Source organism: Antedon bifida, chromosome 1 (assembly GCF_963402885.1).
Source record: "Antedon bifida chromosome 1, ecAntBifi1.1, whole genome shotgun sequence".
NCBI classification, from domain to species: domain Eukaryota; kingdom Metazoa; phylum Echinodermata; class Crinoidea; order Comatulida; family Antedonidae; genus Antedon; species Antedon bifida.
In genome coordinates this window covers 26,782,742-26,805,144 of record NC_136226.1, presented here as the reverse complement: position 1 = coordinate 26,805,144, position 22,403 = coordinate 26,782,742, and the positions used below count along the sequence as shown (strand labels likewise).

General features: G+C 32.6%; 1 protein-coding gene across 2 annotated transcripts in view; it reads left to right on the top strand.

Annotated features, from left to right (window-relative positions):
* LOC144848103 (nuclear receptor subfamily 1 group D member 1-like) overlaps nt 1-22,403 on the top strand; it is a 120,604-nt gene that overhangs the window by 89,733 nt on the left and 8,468 nt on the right. For both annotated transcript variants that reach the window (XM_078704798.1, XM_078704804.1), the window contains one exon: nt 17,814-19,225. In XM_078704798.1, coding sequence (XP_078560924.1) covers nt 17,814-19,225 — 1,412 coding nt within the window. The remainder of the gene's footprint in view (nt 1-17,813; nt 19,226-22,403) is intronic.

Genomic DNA, 22,403 nt, shown 5'->3' with positions numbered 1-22,403 from the left:
ATTTCATCAACTACTTTAAAACGATTTAAAATAAATGAGATGACGGGATAAAGCTTTCGGTACGCCCATCTAGTTATGGATTTATTATGTGATAGATAGCAGTCACATGAAAATCTGATTGTAAGCTTTAGGTGATTTATTTTCAAAATCCTAACCTATGAGAGTTTTATAATTGTTCTTCATTATAGCTAGGCTTTATATTCAAATGTATTTATCATGATCACTACTGATGCATAGAAATTCATGGAGAGGGAACACACTGTTTGCCGATATAGGCATAGGCGTAATCCCGATATAAAACTAGTGATTTTACCAGGTACTCTTGGGTTTTTCCTAGGAACATATTCTCCATTCGCAGGCATTCTGACCGATCTAGATAACAATGTCACTATAGTGTTAACAGAGCCTTGTATGTGTTTATAAAGAATGTTACCATTTCAGAGACTAGTATTTTATATGATTAGAGTTCATTGAACGCTTGATTTGGTAATTTTAATAATAAAATTAATTATTTTAAATGCAGTGATTGATTCTTTTGAATCCCAGACTCTACTTTCTAAATGTCTTAGGGCATGATCATTACTTGTCCTTCAACCAAGAGTATAATTAGGTACCTAGAGGAAGACTTCAAGCATCTCAATCAAGGAGTGTAAGTAGGTACATTGAGGATAAAAAGGTTCTTGGGATTAAAATGGTCATGTCTAGGAAAATGAAAGAGTACTTGGGTTAAATTAGTATGAATAGGAATAATGATTTTTGGATTAAATTGGTTATATCCAGTAGTGTAAAATAGGTATACCTATAGGATTGGTCACACTCAGGAGTATTAATAGGTACTTTGAGCATTAAATTGGTCGTATTCAGGAGTGTAAATAGGTACCTACAATATGAAAATGCTTCTGGGATCAAATTGGTCACAAGCGAGAGTATGATTGGAGTATGGTACTTGGAGAATACAATGTCTGCTGGAATTAAATTGGTCATAGCTAGTATCATAGATAGGCAACTAGAGGATATAAAGGCTGCTGGAATTAAATTGGCCACATGATTGTGCAGTCTCCAGTGAGTAGAAGAGGTTGCACTGTGTTTATGAATTATTCTGGATTTAATGAGTAGTGTTAAGAATACTTTGTATGCTATGAGAAATGTGTTATATCTGCTCCCATGATAGTGTTCTTTATTGACACATTCAGAAAATTATTGTAATACATGATATTAGAAATGGTATCAGTTACCAAGATTTATATTCTGGAAATAAATTGTAATATTTATTCTAAGGCACTTTCAGGGTATAATACAATTTTAATTTTATTTTAGAATTTCTTTTTGGAAGTATATAATACTTCTTTTCTTCTTCCCTAGATTCCTGGTCTAGGGCATTTATTTACACAGCACATAGGCCAATAATACTATATAATACTGATAGCGTAAAATATTTTAAGGGCATATGGCGCTGTTTGTTGGACTACTGATCGTGGGTTCGAATCCTAAGCTTGTTGCATTGCTTTGGGTCTTAGGCAAGAAACTGTACTCACCCAGGTGTACAAATGGGTACCTGGTATAGGTCAAAACACAACTGCGCTGATTACTGGCTTCAACATTATGTTTCCAGACGTGTCTGATTAATACATGACCGGGGTAATAATGTGAAGAGCTTAGAGGCTTTGTGCATTAAAGTGCTATATAAGATCGACATATTATTATTATGGTTTTTCAACTTGAAATTATGTGGTCGCTTGGTCACTATTTTTTACGTGATTAATTTGGAACGAACAGTTCTTGAGAATAATCAACATCTACTGTATATTAGTTTGGATTTTAAAGGTCTTTCCATCCAATCAACAACTCTTAAATTATCAATAATCTGAATAAAGCTTTCTATGTACACGCTGCTTTGCCTTTGAATGTGCTGAAATAACAGGGAAATATTGGATTGTTCTATTATAACACAAATGTGTTGACTGCATGAATGATGGTTGGATTCCCTATAATGAATATGTTTACATATTTGTTTATAATGACAGAGTAATCACAATGGTAATTAGGTATCAATTTTAAAAGGTAGTTCATCCTAGTATAGAGAGTATTAATATGTTTGCAGAGGAATGCATCAATACCAAGGCACAACCTACTTTTTAAATAAACTTGATTTTAGTCTATGCTTAGATATGAACAGTTAGAATATCTTTTAAAGCTCTTGTCAAGTATTAGTGAAATGATGATGGTGGAATGTGCGACATGCCCACACACAGGTTTGGTTGATAGATAAGTCCATTATGGTACAGGGGTGCTCAAGAAATGTTTAACTTATTGTATCAAAGTCCTCCCTCTTGAGAGCAAATGCCATTGTTACTTTATCCATGTAACCTGAGAGAGAGACTACCAATACCTCTGTGGTTTGTTTTGATTTATTCAGGAAAATGTTGGATTTGTGTGTCTTTTTATATGGCAACAGCAAATTTTTAATTTGAATGGACTAAACACAATAAAATATGTAATTGTGTGGCTCAAGCCATTTATATTTACATATAGTTCACATTCTCCCATTTCTACTCACATATCACCTTCCGAAATGTCAGACCATGACAAACTGTATGGCAAACTTTCGTGTTTATTGCTTAGTCTAACAAAGTGCATATGTTATTCCAATATTGTATTTAGTTATCACCAAAATTACAAAGGGCCTGTTTATAAATCAGAAAAAGTGGGTGTTTTTTTTAGTGTTTTGTATAAAAGTGCCAAATCTAAAGAATGCCAGAAAGGGGGAAAATGGTTTTTAAAAACCGGTTTTTGCCAGCAGAAATATAGGCCATAAAATAATATACAACATTTCTTCGAACGCAGAAACTATTTGTTTTCATACAGCCCCTTCACTTTGTTTATAATTTGAAAGTAATAGTTTTATTGCCAATGGAAACAATATAATTGAGCTTTTTTTAAATAAGACATTTTAAAGAAATACAATCCATGTTGTGGACAAATTGTCATCCACCATGCTGTAATATAATCTACTTCATATATGAATAATAACAGTAATGTGATATATTTGAAAGTTTCTGATTTATATATTTTTTAGGATAAAATAATGTTGTTAATCTGTTTTTCCCCCTAAAATTGACTACTTTGTATAAATGGTAAAAATCAACTTCCAGTCAATTCGACTATTTTTTGCTTTATAAAGTTTTTTCAGGTAAATATTTTTTTGTCAAAGTGAAAAACTGTGGCATAATGGCATAATCAACAAAATCATTTAAAAAATTATTTTTTCAGGAATAACATATATCTTTAAAATAAGAGAATTTTATTTATTTATTTATTTATTATCATTTTATATTCTAATGGAATCGGTGTAACTTTTCCAATTCATAACACACTTACAAGTACACATAATTTGAATAGCAACCAGAGACATAACATTACAAGTAGTGAATTAACTTTGATGAAGAAATGAGTGCAAGTAATAAAGTAAACATAAAGTTAAAAGAAACTGGGACATGAACTTACTAAATGGACTAATAAAAAATTAGTATGTTCATATGATTATACATATTTTGAAATATATGATGGTATTATAAATAAAATATTTGTTTTGGACTTTTCTCAAGCGGCCTAGATTCTAAACAGTTGCCATTCCTCAGCTTTTTTCTTTTCGTTTCTTGTCAATATACAAATCTGTATTATGGCACCTAAATAGTACATACAGATGTCCCCAGTATTGACCCCATACAGATGTCCCCCAGTATTGTCCCCATACAGATGTCCCCAGTATTGTCCCCATACAGATGTCCCTAGTATTGTCCCCATAAAGATGTCCCTAGTATTGTCCCCATAAAGATGTCCTCAGTATTGTCCCCATACAAATTCCATTGTCCCCACACAGATGTCCTCAGTATTGTCCCCATACAGATTCCATTGTCCCCACACAGTAAAGTAGGCATAATATTTATTTCTGGCAACGCTTTTTCTGTTGATTTGAGAGAAACGAATTTGGCACCTCTGAAGACTTTACTTTTTAACGACTTGCTTAAGTATTGTTTGGCACTCTGTTCTTGGTAGGGTGCCAAAAGCTTAATAATAAATATATAGATTATGTAATATTTTGTTCAAAATATATCAGAGTTGACAATCATGCAAATTATGAATGTAATATGAATAGAATATTTTTTATTAAATATTAATTTCTACCTCATTGAATGAAACAATCAATTTTTCATCCACTGAAACTGAAACTCCTCCATTCAATGAATGCAAAATATTTGTTTTTCCTGAAGTATGGCCAAAGTAATTTTATAATTGATATACCCGTACATGTTGTAGGAATATGGCATGTAAAATAGTCAAAAAGTAGTAACTTGACTATAAAAAGTAGTTGAAAGACATTTATCTACCGCTGATTTAAGAGTAAAATGGAATCAAAGGACCGTAAACCAGTTCGGCAACATTTATACAATTTCATTGAAAGGCTGTTGATCCAATAAAACCATTCATAAAATTGTTTTTAACTTTAAATTAGCGGTTGTACATGCCGATAAAGTTGGACGTAAAAGCTTTCTGAACTTTGAATTGAAACAAATTTAAACTGAAAATACATAAAATGGTTGAAAAAAGCTTATTACTTTATGAATGTAAATCATTGTATGCTATTGGAAGACATTTCTTAAGTCTATAAAACTAAATGCTTTTAAGTTTTATATAGAATTCTGATTGATGCTGAAATAAGCTAAAGTACATTTAGTTCATTTAGCACTGGAACAAAACTCTTAATTTTTAAAACAAGGCTATAAAAATTGTAAAATAGAAAATCATTGAATAATGGCTTTTCCAGATGATCTGAACAAATGTTTACCCTGATTAAAAATGAAACACCTCAAGCACAAGGTCATGTTAATATACTAATAAACTCAAATATTATCAAATTTGTTCTTAAAAAAACAGTGGGTTACTATAGTTTGTGGAACCATGTCAAAATTATTCTACTGCAGAGTGTAGATAATAATAATAATACATCAATCTTATATAGTGCTTAATGGACCAAGCCTCTAAGTGGTTCACAATCACATTATTACCCTGGTAATGTTTTGGCTCAAACATGTCTGGAAACACACTTCCGTAATGGCACTAGTATCCAGCGCATTTATGTTTAACCTATACCAGGTACTCATTTGTTCACCTGGGTAGAGAGAGGCCAAATGTATGTTGTGTTCTGTCTACAAGCAATTAGATGCATGTTGTTGGATTTGAACCCATGATCTTACAGTTGGACATACTGCCCCACAAACCCTCATCTTTACTATTTTAAATCTTTTGTATATTATTTGGCGATCTTGTTTTATTAAAAATACTAGATTTTAGTTTATTTTAATGTAGAAGTTTATAAGGCAGCTTCACCGATATATATGTTATTGAAATAGAATAAAATGTAGTTACTGGAGTAACTTCAGTAACATCATTTATGACACAATCCCTTTATTGGCTGCATGAATGCGGCAAGGTCAACATATACCTCCAACTACTACAGTAACGTCAAAGTTGCTTTTTCAAAATAAAAATTCTTGATTTAAATAATTATTTTAGAATATAACTTGATAGACAGCGATAGAAAAATGTCACAGGAGTTAATTCCCGCAACATGACAATGGAAAACACTCTCTAAGGATACGCCAGAAGCGCATTTTAAAATTCTCTACGTAACGTTAGCTAAGAAATCCTATCAAACTGATGTTCGAAACGATCTTTAGCTAAACATGTGATTTCCTTTGTTTAAGTAGCCTCAGTTTTAAATGAAACCTTCTAAAATTATAATGTCAATTTCAATCAACCACATTATTTTAAGGGTCGTATAATTTCTGAATATTTTAACTTTATTAATCGAGTTTAGTACTTTTCATAGCGGCTTGATCGTGCAGAGCAATTTAAAATGATTTAATTTTTGAAAACCATTGTTTTTTAATTGAAACATTTTATATTATATAAAGTAAGTATTATTAATTTATTAGCATTGAATGATTTTTATTGACAAAGTAAATTTTAATAAACTTGTTATTATTATTATATAGATTCATCCTTCATATTAATGTAATAATTATTTACAAAAAATAGCAACCTTAATATAATTTTAGAGTTTGTATTTAAAGATGAACATAGAAGTCACCATATGAACATCATCTTCCCAACTCCCCCTCCCCCCACAAACTTTAAACCCCTATATACTCATCATATATACTCCTATTTGAATGCCCATATGCCTTAGAGATGGAGTGGGAGAAGGAAGAGTCGCAACGCCTACAACTGGCATATCTGATTGGTTTGAGTCAGCCCATGTAGAAATATTATAATAGAAATATTTTATTTATTTATTAAACATTTGGCAAATAGCCCAAGAGGAAACTATGGGCCCAACACAGAAGTGGGAACATTCCTTGTTTTTTTGCAACTTAACTTTGAAACTTTCATAGAACAGTACAAAACAAAAGTCGTCACTTAAAAAAAAAGAGCCAGCTAACATTGAAAAATATAGAAATATTTTTCTGTCAAGAAAATAAACAATTCCATCTAGTTTCCTATACAGCATAAGCAGATCCGCAAAGGTGAGGAGGGGGTACATAGACGCAGCCGACCAAAATAGAAAAATTATAATGCAAAAGATAGGAAAGAAGAATTTTTGGCATTGATGTTACCACTAGGCTTCACAATTGAACGTTTGAACACTCTTTTAAATCTATTAATGAAAGATGAGTATTGATCAAACATTGGTAAAAAATAACAGTCTTATTATACAACGTTATATAAATTGCTTTTTGAATATGCATTATACACTATCTATTTTATATAAATCAATAAAATAATGGGAAAAACAGATTATATAATAGTAGATTAGTAGAAATTGACGTTCATTGTTTTGTTTTCTTAAATTGCTTTTGAGAGATAAGAGGTGGCGAAATGATGCCATAGTCTTTCCGATATATGCATTACGGCGATCAATATCATATTTAGGGAATGCATTGCGTTGCCATGGGAATTGTGTTGTCAGTTAGATTTGTGATAATATCATGGTGAAACCAATTAGGAACCCCATCTGTTTGCGGCTACAATTTCTTGTCAAGATCTGTAAAAAGTGAAAATTGTTTATGGTGTAAACCGCCATCAGATTTCTGTCGGATTACGATTGCTTGATGCGAAGTACATCCGCACAATCCTCACACAATTCTCCTAGAATATCTATGCTGTTTTTCGATATAAATTGCAAGGTATCTTATCTTATCTTATATATATATATACTGCACATAAAGATGCTAGTTATTTATACTCTGCTTTGCAATCTGTATTGAGCACCATTTCATAAATGTCTTGGTATAATATCCTTTATATAAGTAGCCTATACAGTAGATATATAGAAGACACATTCATGTCCTAACAATGTGCCCTCTTAGATGTCCCCTGAATATTAGGGTTGGCTGTAGTTAATTGAGCACAGGTATAAATATCCTATAGAAGTATATGGTAGAATTATAGTAGAGGTGGGTCCCAACAATGTTTCTCCTTAATAAGGAAGTCCCCTGAATAACGTTTTCAAAGGCCCTGGTATAATGATACTCATCATAAGTAAACAGTAGAACTCCTATTAAGGGGACATCTTCAATCTCAACAAAGTGTCCTCTTTCATAGGGATGTCCCCTTAATAGAGGTTGGCTGTAGTGTTAAAAATGCTAGTGCAATTTCTTCAGTAACAAAACACCTCTTTTGGGACACCGCTCTTTTGGGATTCCCCTTTTTAAGTGGCAATATCCATATTAAGTGGACACTATATTTTAGGACATAACATGATAGAACTGTTCATAATCTTGCCTAATCCAACTACTGTACATAAAACTTGAAATAACATCACGTATGGCACTGCCTCCAAAGTACTATGCACTTGACATATTTGCACACTTTGATTTCTGTCTATAAAACAACTTTTTTTAAATCCTAAAATATGTAGGCCTACGGAAATTCCTACCTAACTCCTAGTATTGTAAATTCACAGTTGTACGTCAGAATGGACAATTTTATTTGTCAGTATTTCAAGTTTTTAATTATTAATTGTTTTAAATTATGACTCTCTTTTCAGAAATATTAATAAGAATGTTTCATGAATGGTTTGTAAAAAATGGTTGTTTTTAAAATAAATTTATAGAATTGTATATTGTTTTTAATCAAAAAATTGGTGTACAGTGTCAACATTTTATAATGTTTTACATATACAGTAGTCAACAACAACCATTTGGCCATGGTCTCCACCTAGTTATAGTAATAGCTTCATGGTTGTAATAATATACGTGAATGATACTTCACATATTTCTATATTGTAATAACACAACTGCTGTAGTTAATAAGTCTTTTTAATTATTGTATGACATACAAACCAACATCTGAAGTTAAAAAAATGGGAGGTGGTGGTTTTTTTTATAGGTAAACAGCACCCTCTATTTATTATCGAGACCAAGAGAGGTGAGGAGTGTAGTACAAGTGGTATCGTGGTACATTAGTGTCCCTTTTGCAGTCCATATCCCTCACCAATATAGAGAACAAAAAAATGTTCATATTGATAATATATTCACAAACCCATATTTTTCAAATGCAATTTTATGAGGAAAATATATATTTAACTTAAAGTACTAGATAACTCGGTCATTAATCATTTCAAATTTTTAATGGTTGTATGCAGGAATTTAGTGGGCCTTTGGAGTTAGAAAGTGATCCGGAAAATTTGGGCGGTAGACACCGGTACACATTGCGTAGTGCCTTCAGATATAACCAAAAATTGTTATAAGAATCATATGTGAAACATGCAACTTTCGCGCACTCGTTTGTGCTTCTTTATCGTTATATTGTACTGTGTATTGTGATATTTTGTATATTTTGTAAGATCACTTTAATTCAGACCTTTATATTTGAATTGCCCCGTGTGGGATGATTAAAGAATTTTGAATTGAATTGAATTGAAATTATCCAGTGGCTTGGAAACAGTTTGTGGCATATTCAAGGAGTTTTGCGTTGAGGGAATTGACTATATGAAGAGCATTTTGTATCTCTCGCAAACCTATTTATTACATTACTACCAGAATACAATAGACCACATTAACGTTATAAATTAATTTAATTTTACATTATAATAATAAACTACTGTATAGTATTGATTTTTGCATATTATATATTTCTATATTATTTATTGATTATGCATGAATTTTAAATAATTCAAATTAATGTAATTTTGTGTTTGGCCATAGCTCTATCAACAATTAAAAAACAGAAGAAAATATAAAATAGCTACTTGGAAGAAACAATTGCAGTAATATATTTACAGCAGTAATACTAATAGTAGAGAATTATAGATTATGGCAAAATGCCCTAGTATAACTAATTACTATTGTTTGTTTACAGTTTATTAAACCAGGCATAGTGATGTTAATTAAAACCTACATTTTATTAAAAACTATCCATTAGTATATAATGATATTAACTATTTCAGTATGGTATTAGTTTATCTTACCTTTATCTGTGTAAGATATTTTAAAAGAAAGGAGGAATTGTTAAACAAATACCAACAAAGTTTATTTGAAATTGTTTTTGGGCAGACAAGGGGCAGAGGAGGAGGGTGTTTGTGTGTGCCACCCTTCCCCCTTCCTTTTTTTGACAGACTATATGGCTTTTAGCACTCTCCCATTTGAAAAATCCTGTGTGATTTGGTAATTATGTGGTCATGTTAATTAACTGCCATTTTGAATTTTACATTTGCTACTGTTTCTACAAGAAATTTATACAAGATATTGTTGTGACATTTGGACATAAATTACATAAAATTAAACAAACTTTAAATTGTTTTCGGGTCTGTTTCTGCTGCATAACGCAATTTAACCGGTTATTTTAAAATAGATTAAAAATAGATAACAATAACAAGACCGCGTTTCTGCTCAATTTGTGCTCCGAAATAACCGGTTAAATCTATGGGTGGTCGTCGAGCAAAACGTCATCATTACCCAAAATGCAATACACTCAGACGGAAGTAGTAAGTTGGCTGTTTGTTTACATCGACGTCAGTACACACGTGTGTGATATCGCCGAACATCTCAAACATCTTAACATAATAAAATGTTGTCTCCAGGTCTAGAAGTTTTGTTTTTTGTAAAGCCTACTTACCATCACTAATAAAATTAATTCTCATGCCGCCTTCAATAAACATGGGGAGGGTCGTGCAGCGCCCGATCGCCTAGGATAATTATTATCTAGCCTAATTCCTCAAAAAGGCGATTGTCATACGGCCCTTCCCACGTGAACGACAGTTGTCTTTTGCGAGCGCGGTCCTACTAAACACCAAACGGAAACAAAAACGAGACTCAGAATGTTGCAATACCTACCAAACGAGAGTATATAATTGTTAATTAATTATGAAAACCCAACTTTTATAGCAAAAATCGTCCGAATTTATGTTTAAAACGATGAGTTTAGCCGCAAAAACTTAAATCAAACGAGAGTATCCAAGTCATAGAATATCGCACGCATATAGTGCCTTTAATAGAATAATGAGTGTTGAACATTATTTCGTATATTTATATACTAACATAAATAATAGCACATTTCTATGCTTAATAAAATCATATTTAATATATTAACAAAGGCTCTGATAACCTTTGTTTTCGGTCGATGTGATGTTTTTATAAAAAATGATGATGTAAAACCCCTGTAAAACGATCAAAATAAGATTGTTCATTGTTCTCCTATTAAAGGCACTAGGGGCGTGCCATAAATACGCTCGTTTGGTTTCAGTTTTTGTTGCTAAATTCATCGTTTTTTAACATAAATTCGGACGATTTTTGCTATAAAATTTGGGTTTTCATAATTAATTAACCATTATCTATTCTCGTTTGGTAGGTATTTGCAACATTCTGAGTCCCTTTTGTTTCCGTTTTGGTATTTATAGGACCATATCCTTCGCGAGCGTGTATTAACGCCTCAAATTGTTTAGCTTGGGTAGTCCGGAACTCCACCCCGAATTCCTCTTTTACTTTCGCAAAAATGTTCTTATATATCTGTGAATCTTTTTTATTGCCTGCCATCCTTCACCGTACTTTCTCTTCCCCCCACAACTGAATAACATATCTTGTGATTTCATTCAACCACATACATGTTCATTTCTTCGTTCGACTGTCAAAACCACGAGGAAAACACACATGGTACGCGACGGTATCTGACCCGGGGTCACAACTGTCAATCAAATAACCGTTATTTCGTGTTGCAGCTAAGAATTGCTCAGCGATAACCGGTTAAACGGCGTTCTAACACCGATTTAAATTGGTGTTTTTAACCGGTTATTTTGCGCTGCCTTTTAACCGGTTACCAAAAATGTGTCCTGTTTCTGCTGGCAAGAAAATGGAGTTAATTTATTCACACCGATTTTAATTTATTCACACCGATTTTAACCGGTTATTTTTATGCAGCAGAAACAGGCCCTTCTACCTTTTATATAAAAATGTTTACAAATTAACATTTGTTATCAGTACAAGCAAGAACATGATAAAGAACTATAGAGGGCCCATATCCCTGGACTTTTTTTTAAGAGTATAAAATTGCAACAACCTGATGTAGATGGGATATATGCAGTACAGTGAAAAATAATTAATATTTCTCGGGCATACCAGAGGCATGCAGTTTAACAACATTTGTTTCTCTGGTAGTTCAGGAGAGAGAGCATGTAGTCATAGGGTTTAATGTACTATTAGAATATTTGAATAATTAATAATTTAAGTATGGTATAAGATAAAACATTCAATTCCCTGGTTGTTAAGGGTTCAAGTTCCTGTTAAGTTCAAGGCTTGATATGATATGATGTAACTCCCATCCCAAAGGCAGAATAATCTAACAATGCCAATATTCCTTCCTGTCATTGATTTAAATAATTGGTGAAGTAATTGTACATGGAATTTATATACTTTCCTTATCTAGTATGGCTATGTGTAGATTATGTACTAGTAATAGGATGATGGTATAATTGAGACCCTCCTTTAGGACACCCATCCCTGTTAAGGGGACACTTTCGTTTGAACCAAACAAGGGGCAATATGTCTTAACAATACGGTGAACCCCTATTAAGGGGACAGGCATTGTTGGATCCCGAAAATGTCCTCTTAACGAGGGTTTCCTGTACTACAAGATAATATATGCACTAAAAGAACGACAATATTTCAAACCCAAATTGTTCATGGGGTTGTCCCTAGTGAAGTGGGCTTTTCTCCATAATTTTAACACAATTGGCATTTTCTTTTAAAATTATTTTACTGGCCATTTGGCAGCAGAACTGTCCCTAAATAAACAAGGGGTCTACTCCCCACCATCCTTCTAGATTAAAAAAAAAGCCCGAATATTTGTTGCATCCCTCAATTCAATAGTTTATTGTACAAAAACTACATAAAGAAATGAAGAAACTCTCGATAAATTAATGTATTTCATTTCATGAAGTTCATACTTTTCATTAACAATTTAGCATCATAAACTTAAGAATTCCGAACATTGAGTTTATGAAGTACATGGTGACAAATGAAAATAAACCACCCAATGTTTCCCATCTAATTGATTTTATTTATTTGTTTTGTGGAAAATAAATTTTGAGTAATTACGCTTAAACGGCAGCATATGGTAGTGAGTGACATTGACTGCGAGTCAATTGCTTTAATTCCGCTGCTATATGTTGAGTTGAAAAGCTTTTAAACGCGAGCGTTGGGTATTGTTTTCCCCCAGTCCTTAATACATTTAATACACAGATTTATTATCAAGTTCAAGGCTCCTACTGTTTTATTCAGCTCTTTTCAACATGTTGTGATTAATCAAAAATCTGGCCTCTTGACATTTCTTTATCATCTACAACATTCTCATTGTGTTAGCCGTAGGTTACCGCAATCATCACCAACCAAATTAACAAACTTCAACATGCTATTAAAATGTATTTACTTCGGGCAAGAACAGTTTTCAAAACTTTCGATAAGATATGAGACAGGAGATAAAATGGAGAAGGCTTACGGTGACGGAAAATCTTATTTAAGTGTAAAAAATAGTTTTTCTCCGAAGGTGACGTTGAGTCGAGTGAAGGCAGTGGCATTATTGTACATTTTAGAGTATACTAGAATCCCATTTAAAAAGGAATAATTTTGTGACTATACAAAGTGTTAAAACATATATTTCTCGTTTGTTTGATTGAAAAGTATTCCTTAATATGGATAGGAGGCTGTACTTCTAGGCCTACTAATAGAGAATTGGGGATACAATAGACTCACTGCAGCATCATCATCAACATAAGGATATCCCAAAACAGAGGCTCCACTATACTTTTTAATGGAGTTCAATGTAAATGCAATAGACTCACTGCAGCATCATCATCAACATAGGATATCCCAAAAGAGAGGCTCCACTATACTTGCTAATGGAGTTTACTTTGAATGCAATAGACTAACTGCAGCATCATCATCAACATAGGGATATCCTAAAACAGAGGCTCCACTATACTTGTTAATATAGTTCATTTGGAATACAATAGACTCACTGCATCATCATCATCATGATCATCATGGTGATGATGATGATGATGATTATCATCATCGTCATCAAATAAGATCAGAATACTTTACTTTCCCTGACAACATGTGTTTATTTTGATTCATAATGCATAGTACGTAGTACTTGTACTTTAATACTCCTAATGGCATGAGGTGTTCCATTGTATTCCTGCCCATTTCAACAATTTAAAATGATCCTTTTAATGCGATGTAAAATCCACTTCAGACCAATCTTGTCACAATTGTAATTCCACATTTTAAATTTTAGCAAGGACATCAAGTAGATTGTCAGAGCTAATGACCCTTTTATAAAAGGCTAATTTTGGTACAAAAGTTTGGTTTATAAATTAATAGCGTAAATAAACACATTTTTAGAATAACTATCATTTGGTGATTTTATTTATTTACTTTTAATACTGTTTGTGACTCGAGTTTGTATACGAAAATAAACAGTATTGTCCCAGGGGGTCTGAGTACAAAGTGACTGAGTATCGATTCCAACTAGTGGTCTGGGTACGAAAATTTGGCGGATATTAGTGACTGGATTCTGCTCGGATTTCCTTTAACATTAGAATTGACCAAAAAGTTCATAATTTAGACTAAATTAAGGTTAGGAACGCATACCTAGGATTCATATCCCATAATTAGGAAGAGAGATTATACTTGAGTATACCTTAATTAACTGGATTATTTACAGTAATATTACATTTTTAATTATATTAAAGCTATAACAATCATAACATATCTCAAACCAATTTACAATGTACCTTCAGTTGGTTCATAATTTTTAACTCAATGTTGTTCAACTAATCCATGTTTTATTGCATGAAGCTGTTGATGTTTCTATAATAATCATGTAATAATCAGCTGGCCGATGTAGTTTTCCCCTGCGGGACGCTATTGGGATTGTAAGGGAAGTTCTTTGGGTTTGTAGTTAATGCATGTGGGATTATAAAAAATGAAAACACAACCTGCCCAATGTCTCTCATTGTAAGGTTATTGAACTTTAATGAAGACTCGTGATATACTGTACAGTATATTGTATAATAAGTCAATCATTTTATGTATATACAGTATAAGCAAATGGTATGTATTGCAACTACTTTTATCATTGTAACACATAAATGAGAGGAAAACATATGCTTAAAAAATATAAATATGCACATATATAAATATTTATAACAGAGTATAATAAAAGTGAGACGAACCCACACAAGACAAAAAAAATGTATCAGTTTTAGTATGATGTTATCTCCGACCTCTTTTCTGTAAATTTCCAGAAGTTATTCTTCGCATGCACACAATGTTTTTTTGACTTGAGTTGTGTAGATGCTTGTTTGACGCGTCATGAAAACGAAAGGCTATCATGCTTTGTTTTTACACTCGTGGAAAAAAATGGAGGGGCCTTCTTGTGATGCTGTCCATATTTTTTCTTTTTATTGTTTTATTTTGTTTTTCATCAAATCAAATCATAATTTTGCCTGGTATTTCTTAGAATTCATATTTATTTCGGTGGACCAAATTTCAGTAGTACAGACACCCTGTAGTACTTAACCTTGTGTTCATATCATCTGTACTTCTATTCTGTAACAAGAAATAAGATATACTGCTAATGTATTTAACATTCACAAGGTGTTACCACAAAAAAATCATATCAAATGAACTGTCAATCAAACAAATGCATTGTAGGTAAGGTCAGACAAATCTGACCTCTACTTCCTATCTCAGGAAGTGGTAGGTCATTGTAGGACACAATATTTTCAATGAATATTCATAAAAAATTCTTATAAGATCGGAATATTGAAAAATAGAGAGTGGTATTCATGAAAAATAGCCTGCAGAAAATAACTGGTCCAATTCAGAGTTCTCAAGTACCATGGAAACATCCGTAATTCTACGGAAATTTGGCCCAATTACAGACATACAGAAATAAAGATAAATACTACGGAAATACATACAAATTACCCAACATTTTGGCCTAAATTATGGGAAATCCCTTGCAAAGTGCAATAATCATGAGCAAATCACATGGTGAAAAGGGCAAAGGTAGCATCATATTGCTTATTTTCCCCTGCAAATTTTAATCTCTATTTTCAACAATTTGTTACTTTTAAGTGTTACTCAATTATGTCATGTAATCGGTTTAAAAAGATTAATACAACATTGTGTTTCAAATATTATTATTATTATTATACATATTTTTATCTTTATTGATCAATGGTTTAAAAAAATGCGTTGCCTAGGATTTCAAGAAAGGTAGTAAAACTTTGAACTGCCTGGCTATAAACTGTTATGATGTATCAGATAGTAATATGAGTTTAGAACATTACTACTTCAGCACTAACAACTGTTTTGATGTGATTTAAGAGCCGACTGGGGTATTCGGTTCTGACAGTTATTCCATGTTTTATTGTTGATTGTACATATTTTAAGTTAAAATGACAAATTGCAATAAATGAAAAAGTATTATTATTTGTTTTAAGCTTAAATATACTATTGTAAGGATAGTTGTGACTTTAGGTAGTTTTGGGAATGAACCCTAAATAGATTCTAATGATGTCTTTATAGTGCATTTAGTTTATATACAGTATATTGACAATTTTCCAACAGTTTAATTTTAAGACTAGCTTTAACATGAGCATTCCAATGGCACATTCCTCAATCCTCCTAATTATTTCTCCTCTTCCCTCCTACCTCTCCTTTCCTCCTACTCCTCTCCCCTTCATTTCACCTCTCCCATCTGTCCTTCCTCCTCTTCCCTTCTTTTCCTTCTCTCCTCCTACCACCTCTCCAAATTATATTCATTCAATTAATAGCAAGCCTGTATGTACAAGACCAAAGAGATATACAGATATTGTCTGCAAATGATACGTACTGAAGAAGAATAAAGGCGTACATGAAAAACATATTGGTTTAAAAATAACAATCCTTTTGTTGAAGACATATATACCAATTACTTTATAAATGTACTTAATTTTAACTATACCAAAATTACAGTATTTATTTTTATTATAAATTTATACCATCAATTTGCCAGTGTAATAGTATATATTCACATTTATTTCTTTTGTTGAAAAACAAATTAAAATCTATGATGGATTTCAATAATACATTTTTTTATAATAATAGTACCCACCACAAAATATTCAGAAAAACCTGACGAGCAAAATGTCCTTGAAATTTCAGGACATTAATTATTCAGATTTTTTAAAACAAATACAGGTGGAGTTTGATATATCAAGTCACTGGGGGAAAAACGCAAAATAATGTTTGTTCGTAATATGTCCCCAGCTGTTGCGGTTCTAATGACCAAGGACGTCGACATGTTTTATTGCAGTTTTGTTATGTTATCCCAAACATTGTAATGATATTGCGTCTTCCCGGGTTGCACAACACACGCGGTAGTCTCTGAACAATTATATTTGAAACTACGAAGCAACAGACATCATAACGATGATTACTATTTGGAGATTATTTAGGAGGTACTTTTATTGCCTAAAAGGAATTCTTGCATGAAATATAATGGGGTTATTTGTCCTTCAATTTTTTGTAAAACTTTTTATTTTGTCTACTGCCATTTAAAATCATTTTTGAAAAATACTTACCAATAACGTAACCATAAATAATGTTACCACCTATATAAATTATAATAATTATAATACGGCCTTGAAAATATAAATTTAATTGGCATTAGAATATCATTTATTACATTTTATTATGAATAACTGTAAGGGACCATGTCCAAATTAGTCTACTGCCAGGGCCGTAGCCAGCATGAGGCAGAGGAGGAGCTTGCCACATCTGAAATTTTAAATTTTCACCACCCACCTCGATTCTCAATCTTTCCCTCATCTGTTTTTAACCTCTCGCTACAGCCTTGACTGAAGTTACTGCAGTACAGCATGGAGTTAAATCTAATTTTATAACTCCATGAGTACAGCGTACCTACATTTCTTTTACTGCAATAATGTATGATTTTAGTTTATATGTAGAGATTTATGAGTCGGTAACTGACATAGACGGTGTATATGATTTACCCCAAAAAGCTGCTAAATAAACTACATAAATAAGTTAAAGAGTAACCAAAATGTAGTTACTGCAGTGACTGCAGTAGAATAATTTTGACATGGTCCTTATCATGTCACAAATATACTTAATTATATATCCTTAATGGTTCAATTAATTACTTATTATAATATTAACATTTATTCATTTGCTTTATTTTAGCATCAAGGCTGGGGAGACGATCAAAACGCATGATTGAAAAAATGCACGAGACAATTGCTAAGCAACGAAACCTTGGAGATAACACATCAATGAAACCGGCGGGCTTTTACGGGAATCAGCCACGGCTATTCAGTCAAGGTGGCTATCAAATGCCACCGAGCAGTGCCGGAATTATGCAACCCCCGGGAAGCACATTACTACCGCCCTCTATTTCACACATGTCGCTGTATAAATCGATGCCAATGAATAGTATGATGGCACACAAAATGGCGTTTGGCCATAATATAGGCATGATCATAAAACGAGAACTTGATATGAGTCCAAATGATTGTCAATACCCAAATGAAAACACTGACATGGATCCTGATCTAGTTTCCTTGAGTCAGTTAGCTTCTACAGCAGTCAGTAGCTGTAGTAGAGTTTCCAGTTCAATTCCTAACCGACAACACATGTCGCAACTGTCCCCAGATATGTTGCCAATGCCAGAGAAACATCCGAATATGGGTACAAATTCAATGAGAAAATCAGAAACGCATCCCTCTCATGACGACATGTATGCAATGAGCCCTGGAAGAGGGTCGCAGCAGGTTCATTCACCAGCCCCTATCTCATGTGGAAGTAGTCCAGGAGAGATTCCTGTAAATAAAATTACCAAGATATTACAATCTGGACAACCAGTTATCCTGATTCCGTGCGATACTCCTAGTCCTGGTGAACATGAAAACAAAGATACTATGTCTTGCAGTCACCAAGTGATGGTGCCGACACCGCTTGAAAAAGGAAGTCGATTATCTCGCGATAGTCTTCATGAAAAACCTTCCCATGGAAAGAGCCCATCCAATGATGTTTTCCAGTTCCCATCGGATGTTCCTCCGAGCAATTATATTTCAAAAGGGCATACAAAGATGAGTCCACGGAAACAGGAGCCTATGGACATTTCACCTCTTTACGATGATAACAAAGCACCTTATTTCTCACCTTATCATAGTAATAATATTAACCATCAAATAAAACCGCAAGACCTCTCTAGAGGTCCTCCGTCCTACGATTCTGCTGGTTCCGACGGTAAATCCGACTCGCGGTCAATCTCCTCCAGCTCAGAGGGCAGTCCGAAACTAGATTTTTCTCCTTCCACAATCATTTCCAAATGTCCGTCAGGATTCATGGACTTTGTTGAAATGGGTCGTGAGATGTCAATGCATATAAAACGACGTGAAGAATTAAGCACTATACCGCCAGATTTTGATTTAAATGCTCCGATTTTACCCGAAAACGAGGAGAAATATGCAGATATTGTTCAAAAGGTGTACAAAGCCTATCACGACAGCTGTTTCTACACATTCAGACGTATACAGTTTTTACGGACAAAGTATTATCCTTTTCTAGGTGAAGATGAAAATCTACGAGAAAGGGTAAGTATTTGTGTATTTTGTACATTTTCATGTCTTGGTTAAAGATTTTTCATCCGAACATGAAAAATAAATAAAAGGAATGTTCCATTTCTGGCAGAAAAAAACAAAATTTTAACCCTAGTAGTATACTTTAAAGATGTATTGTCCCTTGAAACACAAAAAAATGAAGGTCAAAATATTCTAAATTTAAATTGGCCATATCAAAGTAATATTAAAGTTATTCAAAGCAACAAGTTTACGTAATTAACAGGTAAATTAGTTTGATTACATTTCGTCTGGAAAATTGTCGCGAACGAAAGTAAACAAAGATTTCAAATCACGAGTATGCATTATGTATGATGCTAATTAGCATTGTTTACAACTCGTCATGGTTGAGAAGGTGTTCTCACACAGATTGCAAGAAAGTTTTATGATTACGCATACAGAGTAGCCAAACAAGCGCGTTTCATTATGGGGTATGTTTTGATCGAAAACTTTGACTGGAAGTCAGAGTTATTTTTTTAAACAAAAAAACGTCTGTATTTCAGTTAAATTATTTTTTTTTTCGAAAAATTTTTGGTGAAAGTTAATAACTATTATGATACTTCAAAATGACCCACCTTTTTTCGAAATCTGTTATTTTTTATTTTTTTGGAATTAGTCAAAGGGACAATACATCTTTAATGGTGGAAGTTCAGATCTTTTTAAAATAAGCAAATTTGTACTTGCGTATAAAGTAAAAAAGTACTTTGTAACTCCTCCATAATTAATGTTGAAACATTGAATCATATTATGATAATGTATGTTATTGCAGTATATGTGTTGTACTTTGTAAATTGCTTTGTGGACTTTTGGTATACGTAATATAACATTGACCTAACATTAGTACTAACTTAGTACTTTCTACAGCTACATATTTTGTTGTTCATTTATTTCAACAATATTTTAGCTGATCATTAGGGACCCTACAAAAAATTCAATACAAGACAATAACATATTAAAATAGATAGTATTTATAACAATTTTGAATTAATTTGCTGCAACAAAGAAGAATAAATTCAATTTCAGACCGTATAAATTTCATAACTACTACTAGCTATTTTTATATATTTTTATCAGGAGAAAATTTGGAGAAAAATCAGATTTTTTTCCATCAAATTTGTGTGTTGATGGCAACTGGACTTTTAATCCATCATTCTCATGTTGGTACATCACAAGAGCTCATAGTAAAGTACCTCATCAAACACCTTCTATGATTGTTATAGTTTCATGTTTCAGTACTTTGTCCATCCAGTTTAATGTGAATATATTGCAGCTGAAACCAGCACATACATTACAATTACAGTATAAGAACCAGAAATGTTTATGTGTTCACACTACCTTTTATACATATTAGCCTATGATATCTATAGCCTCGAACACTATGGACCTAATTTGATCAAACAGTGACCAAAATAGCACAATCTGAACACTAGGCCAGTTACAATTCCTTGTACTAGACAAAACTTATGTTTTGTGACCACTGTCTGCCTAGCAGAAGTTTGATTTGAATTTATTAGGAAAATCATCATAAAAAACGCATACAAATACTGTAAATTTATAAAATATTTCCATAATAGTTCAAACAGCTTATTTACATTGAGATCCTTTTATAATCTAAAATAAAAAATCTAAAAGTTACAAAGTACTGTATTGCATTAAACACAAGTTCAGTGTGAGAGAAAGAAAATATATTTGTACCTAACATAAATAATATATTTTAGTCAGACTATGAATATATTAAAATAAGCTCATCATCTGCAAACATTTCAAACTTTTACCTTAAAAAAAGTAAAAAATTTATGAAATCTGTATTGTATTAAAAATGAAAAATGGTTCTACTGATCTCTTCAGTGAGTTAACACAATTGTACTGTAGTTTAATAATATCTATTGGGGTCAGACAGTTAAAGTACAACTGCAGCATTAATTACACCTAAATCTCCCAGGTGGACTGAAATAGTCACCTTTAGATTGTTGACCTAGTATGGATTGATGACAAGAAAAGAACAACATAAAGTAGGCTGACCCCAATATATGTATGTCCAGTTGATAGTAAAAGTACATACCATGCACTTTCATGTGCTAGTAGAATACATTATGTAAACACAATGAAAACATTGCACTCTGAGAGTGTACTACTATTTTTTTTTGGGAAAAAAATAAACATTTAAAGAAATAAAGAACGCTTCCACTTGAATGTAATAATACTAATAGCACACAGAACCGCAACCTACTGCAGTGTTCAGCAAAGTGTTTATTTTGTGCCCTAAAATTGGTTCCCAGGACCAAGCCGAGAATCAACTACCCAGCTGGACCAAATGAATTTTTTCCACGAAACAATAAAAACACCCACGTTTAAACTTGAATGGAATAATTGCACACTGAACCGCAAACCTACTGGTTGATGTGTGTAATCTGGACCAACACGTAATGAATTGTTCCATTTCACACTATAGGTCCATCTACTTTAGGAACCATGCCAAATGTATTCTGCAGCAGTTACTACTCCAATTAAGTTTTGTTTACACCTGTAACTAAATTTTGTTTATTCTTTAATCTGTTTTAGCAAGCTTTTTGGCTTAATCATAAACAACCTGCCTCATAAACTTCTAAATTGAAAACGGCAGTAGATAATTTTGAAAATGATCACTTAATCTCTGAATCTCTAAATTCTGAAATCTTTATCCCAATGCCAATTTTTGTCCTACCATTAATAAAAATCCCTTTGGAATTAAGCTGTTTCAGCTTTATGGGTTCATAATAATAATAATATTTATTCTGCAAAAGTTCTTAAAAGTACGTTTTCATCTTGCCAGGAGCAAGTAATAGGCATGAGCCCAAACAGAAAATTGCTCTTACTCCATCGAAGTTAGTTATCTTGGTATCTTGTTTGAGTACCGAATAAAACAAACAAACAAACACTCTCTATACCTCTTACATCTTCTATATTTGCACCAAATACATACAATTGTTGTTTTGTCCATCTCTAATTTATCATTACAAAAGTACAACAAAAACTAAACAACTGTCAAAGATTCATCACCATTTTGTCAACTTCCGTCAATGCATCACTCACCTTTTGACAATAGCTATCTATAGATCTATCAACTTGATATTGGCTTTTTAAAACTGCCAAATAAAAGAAAATAAACTAGACT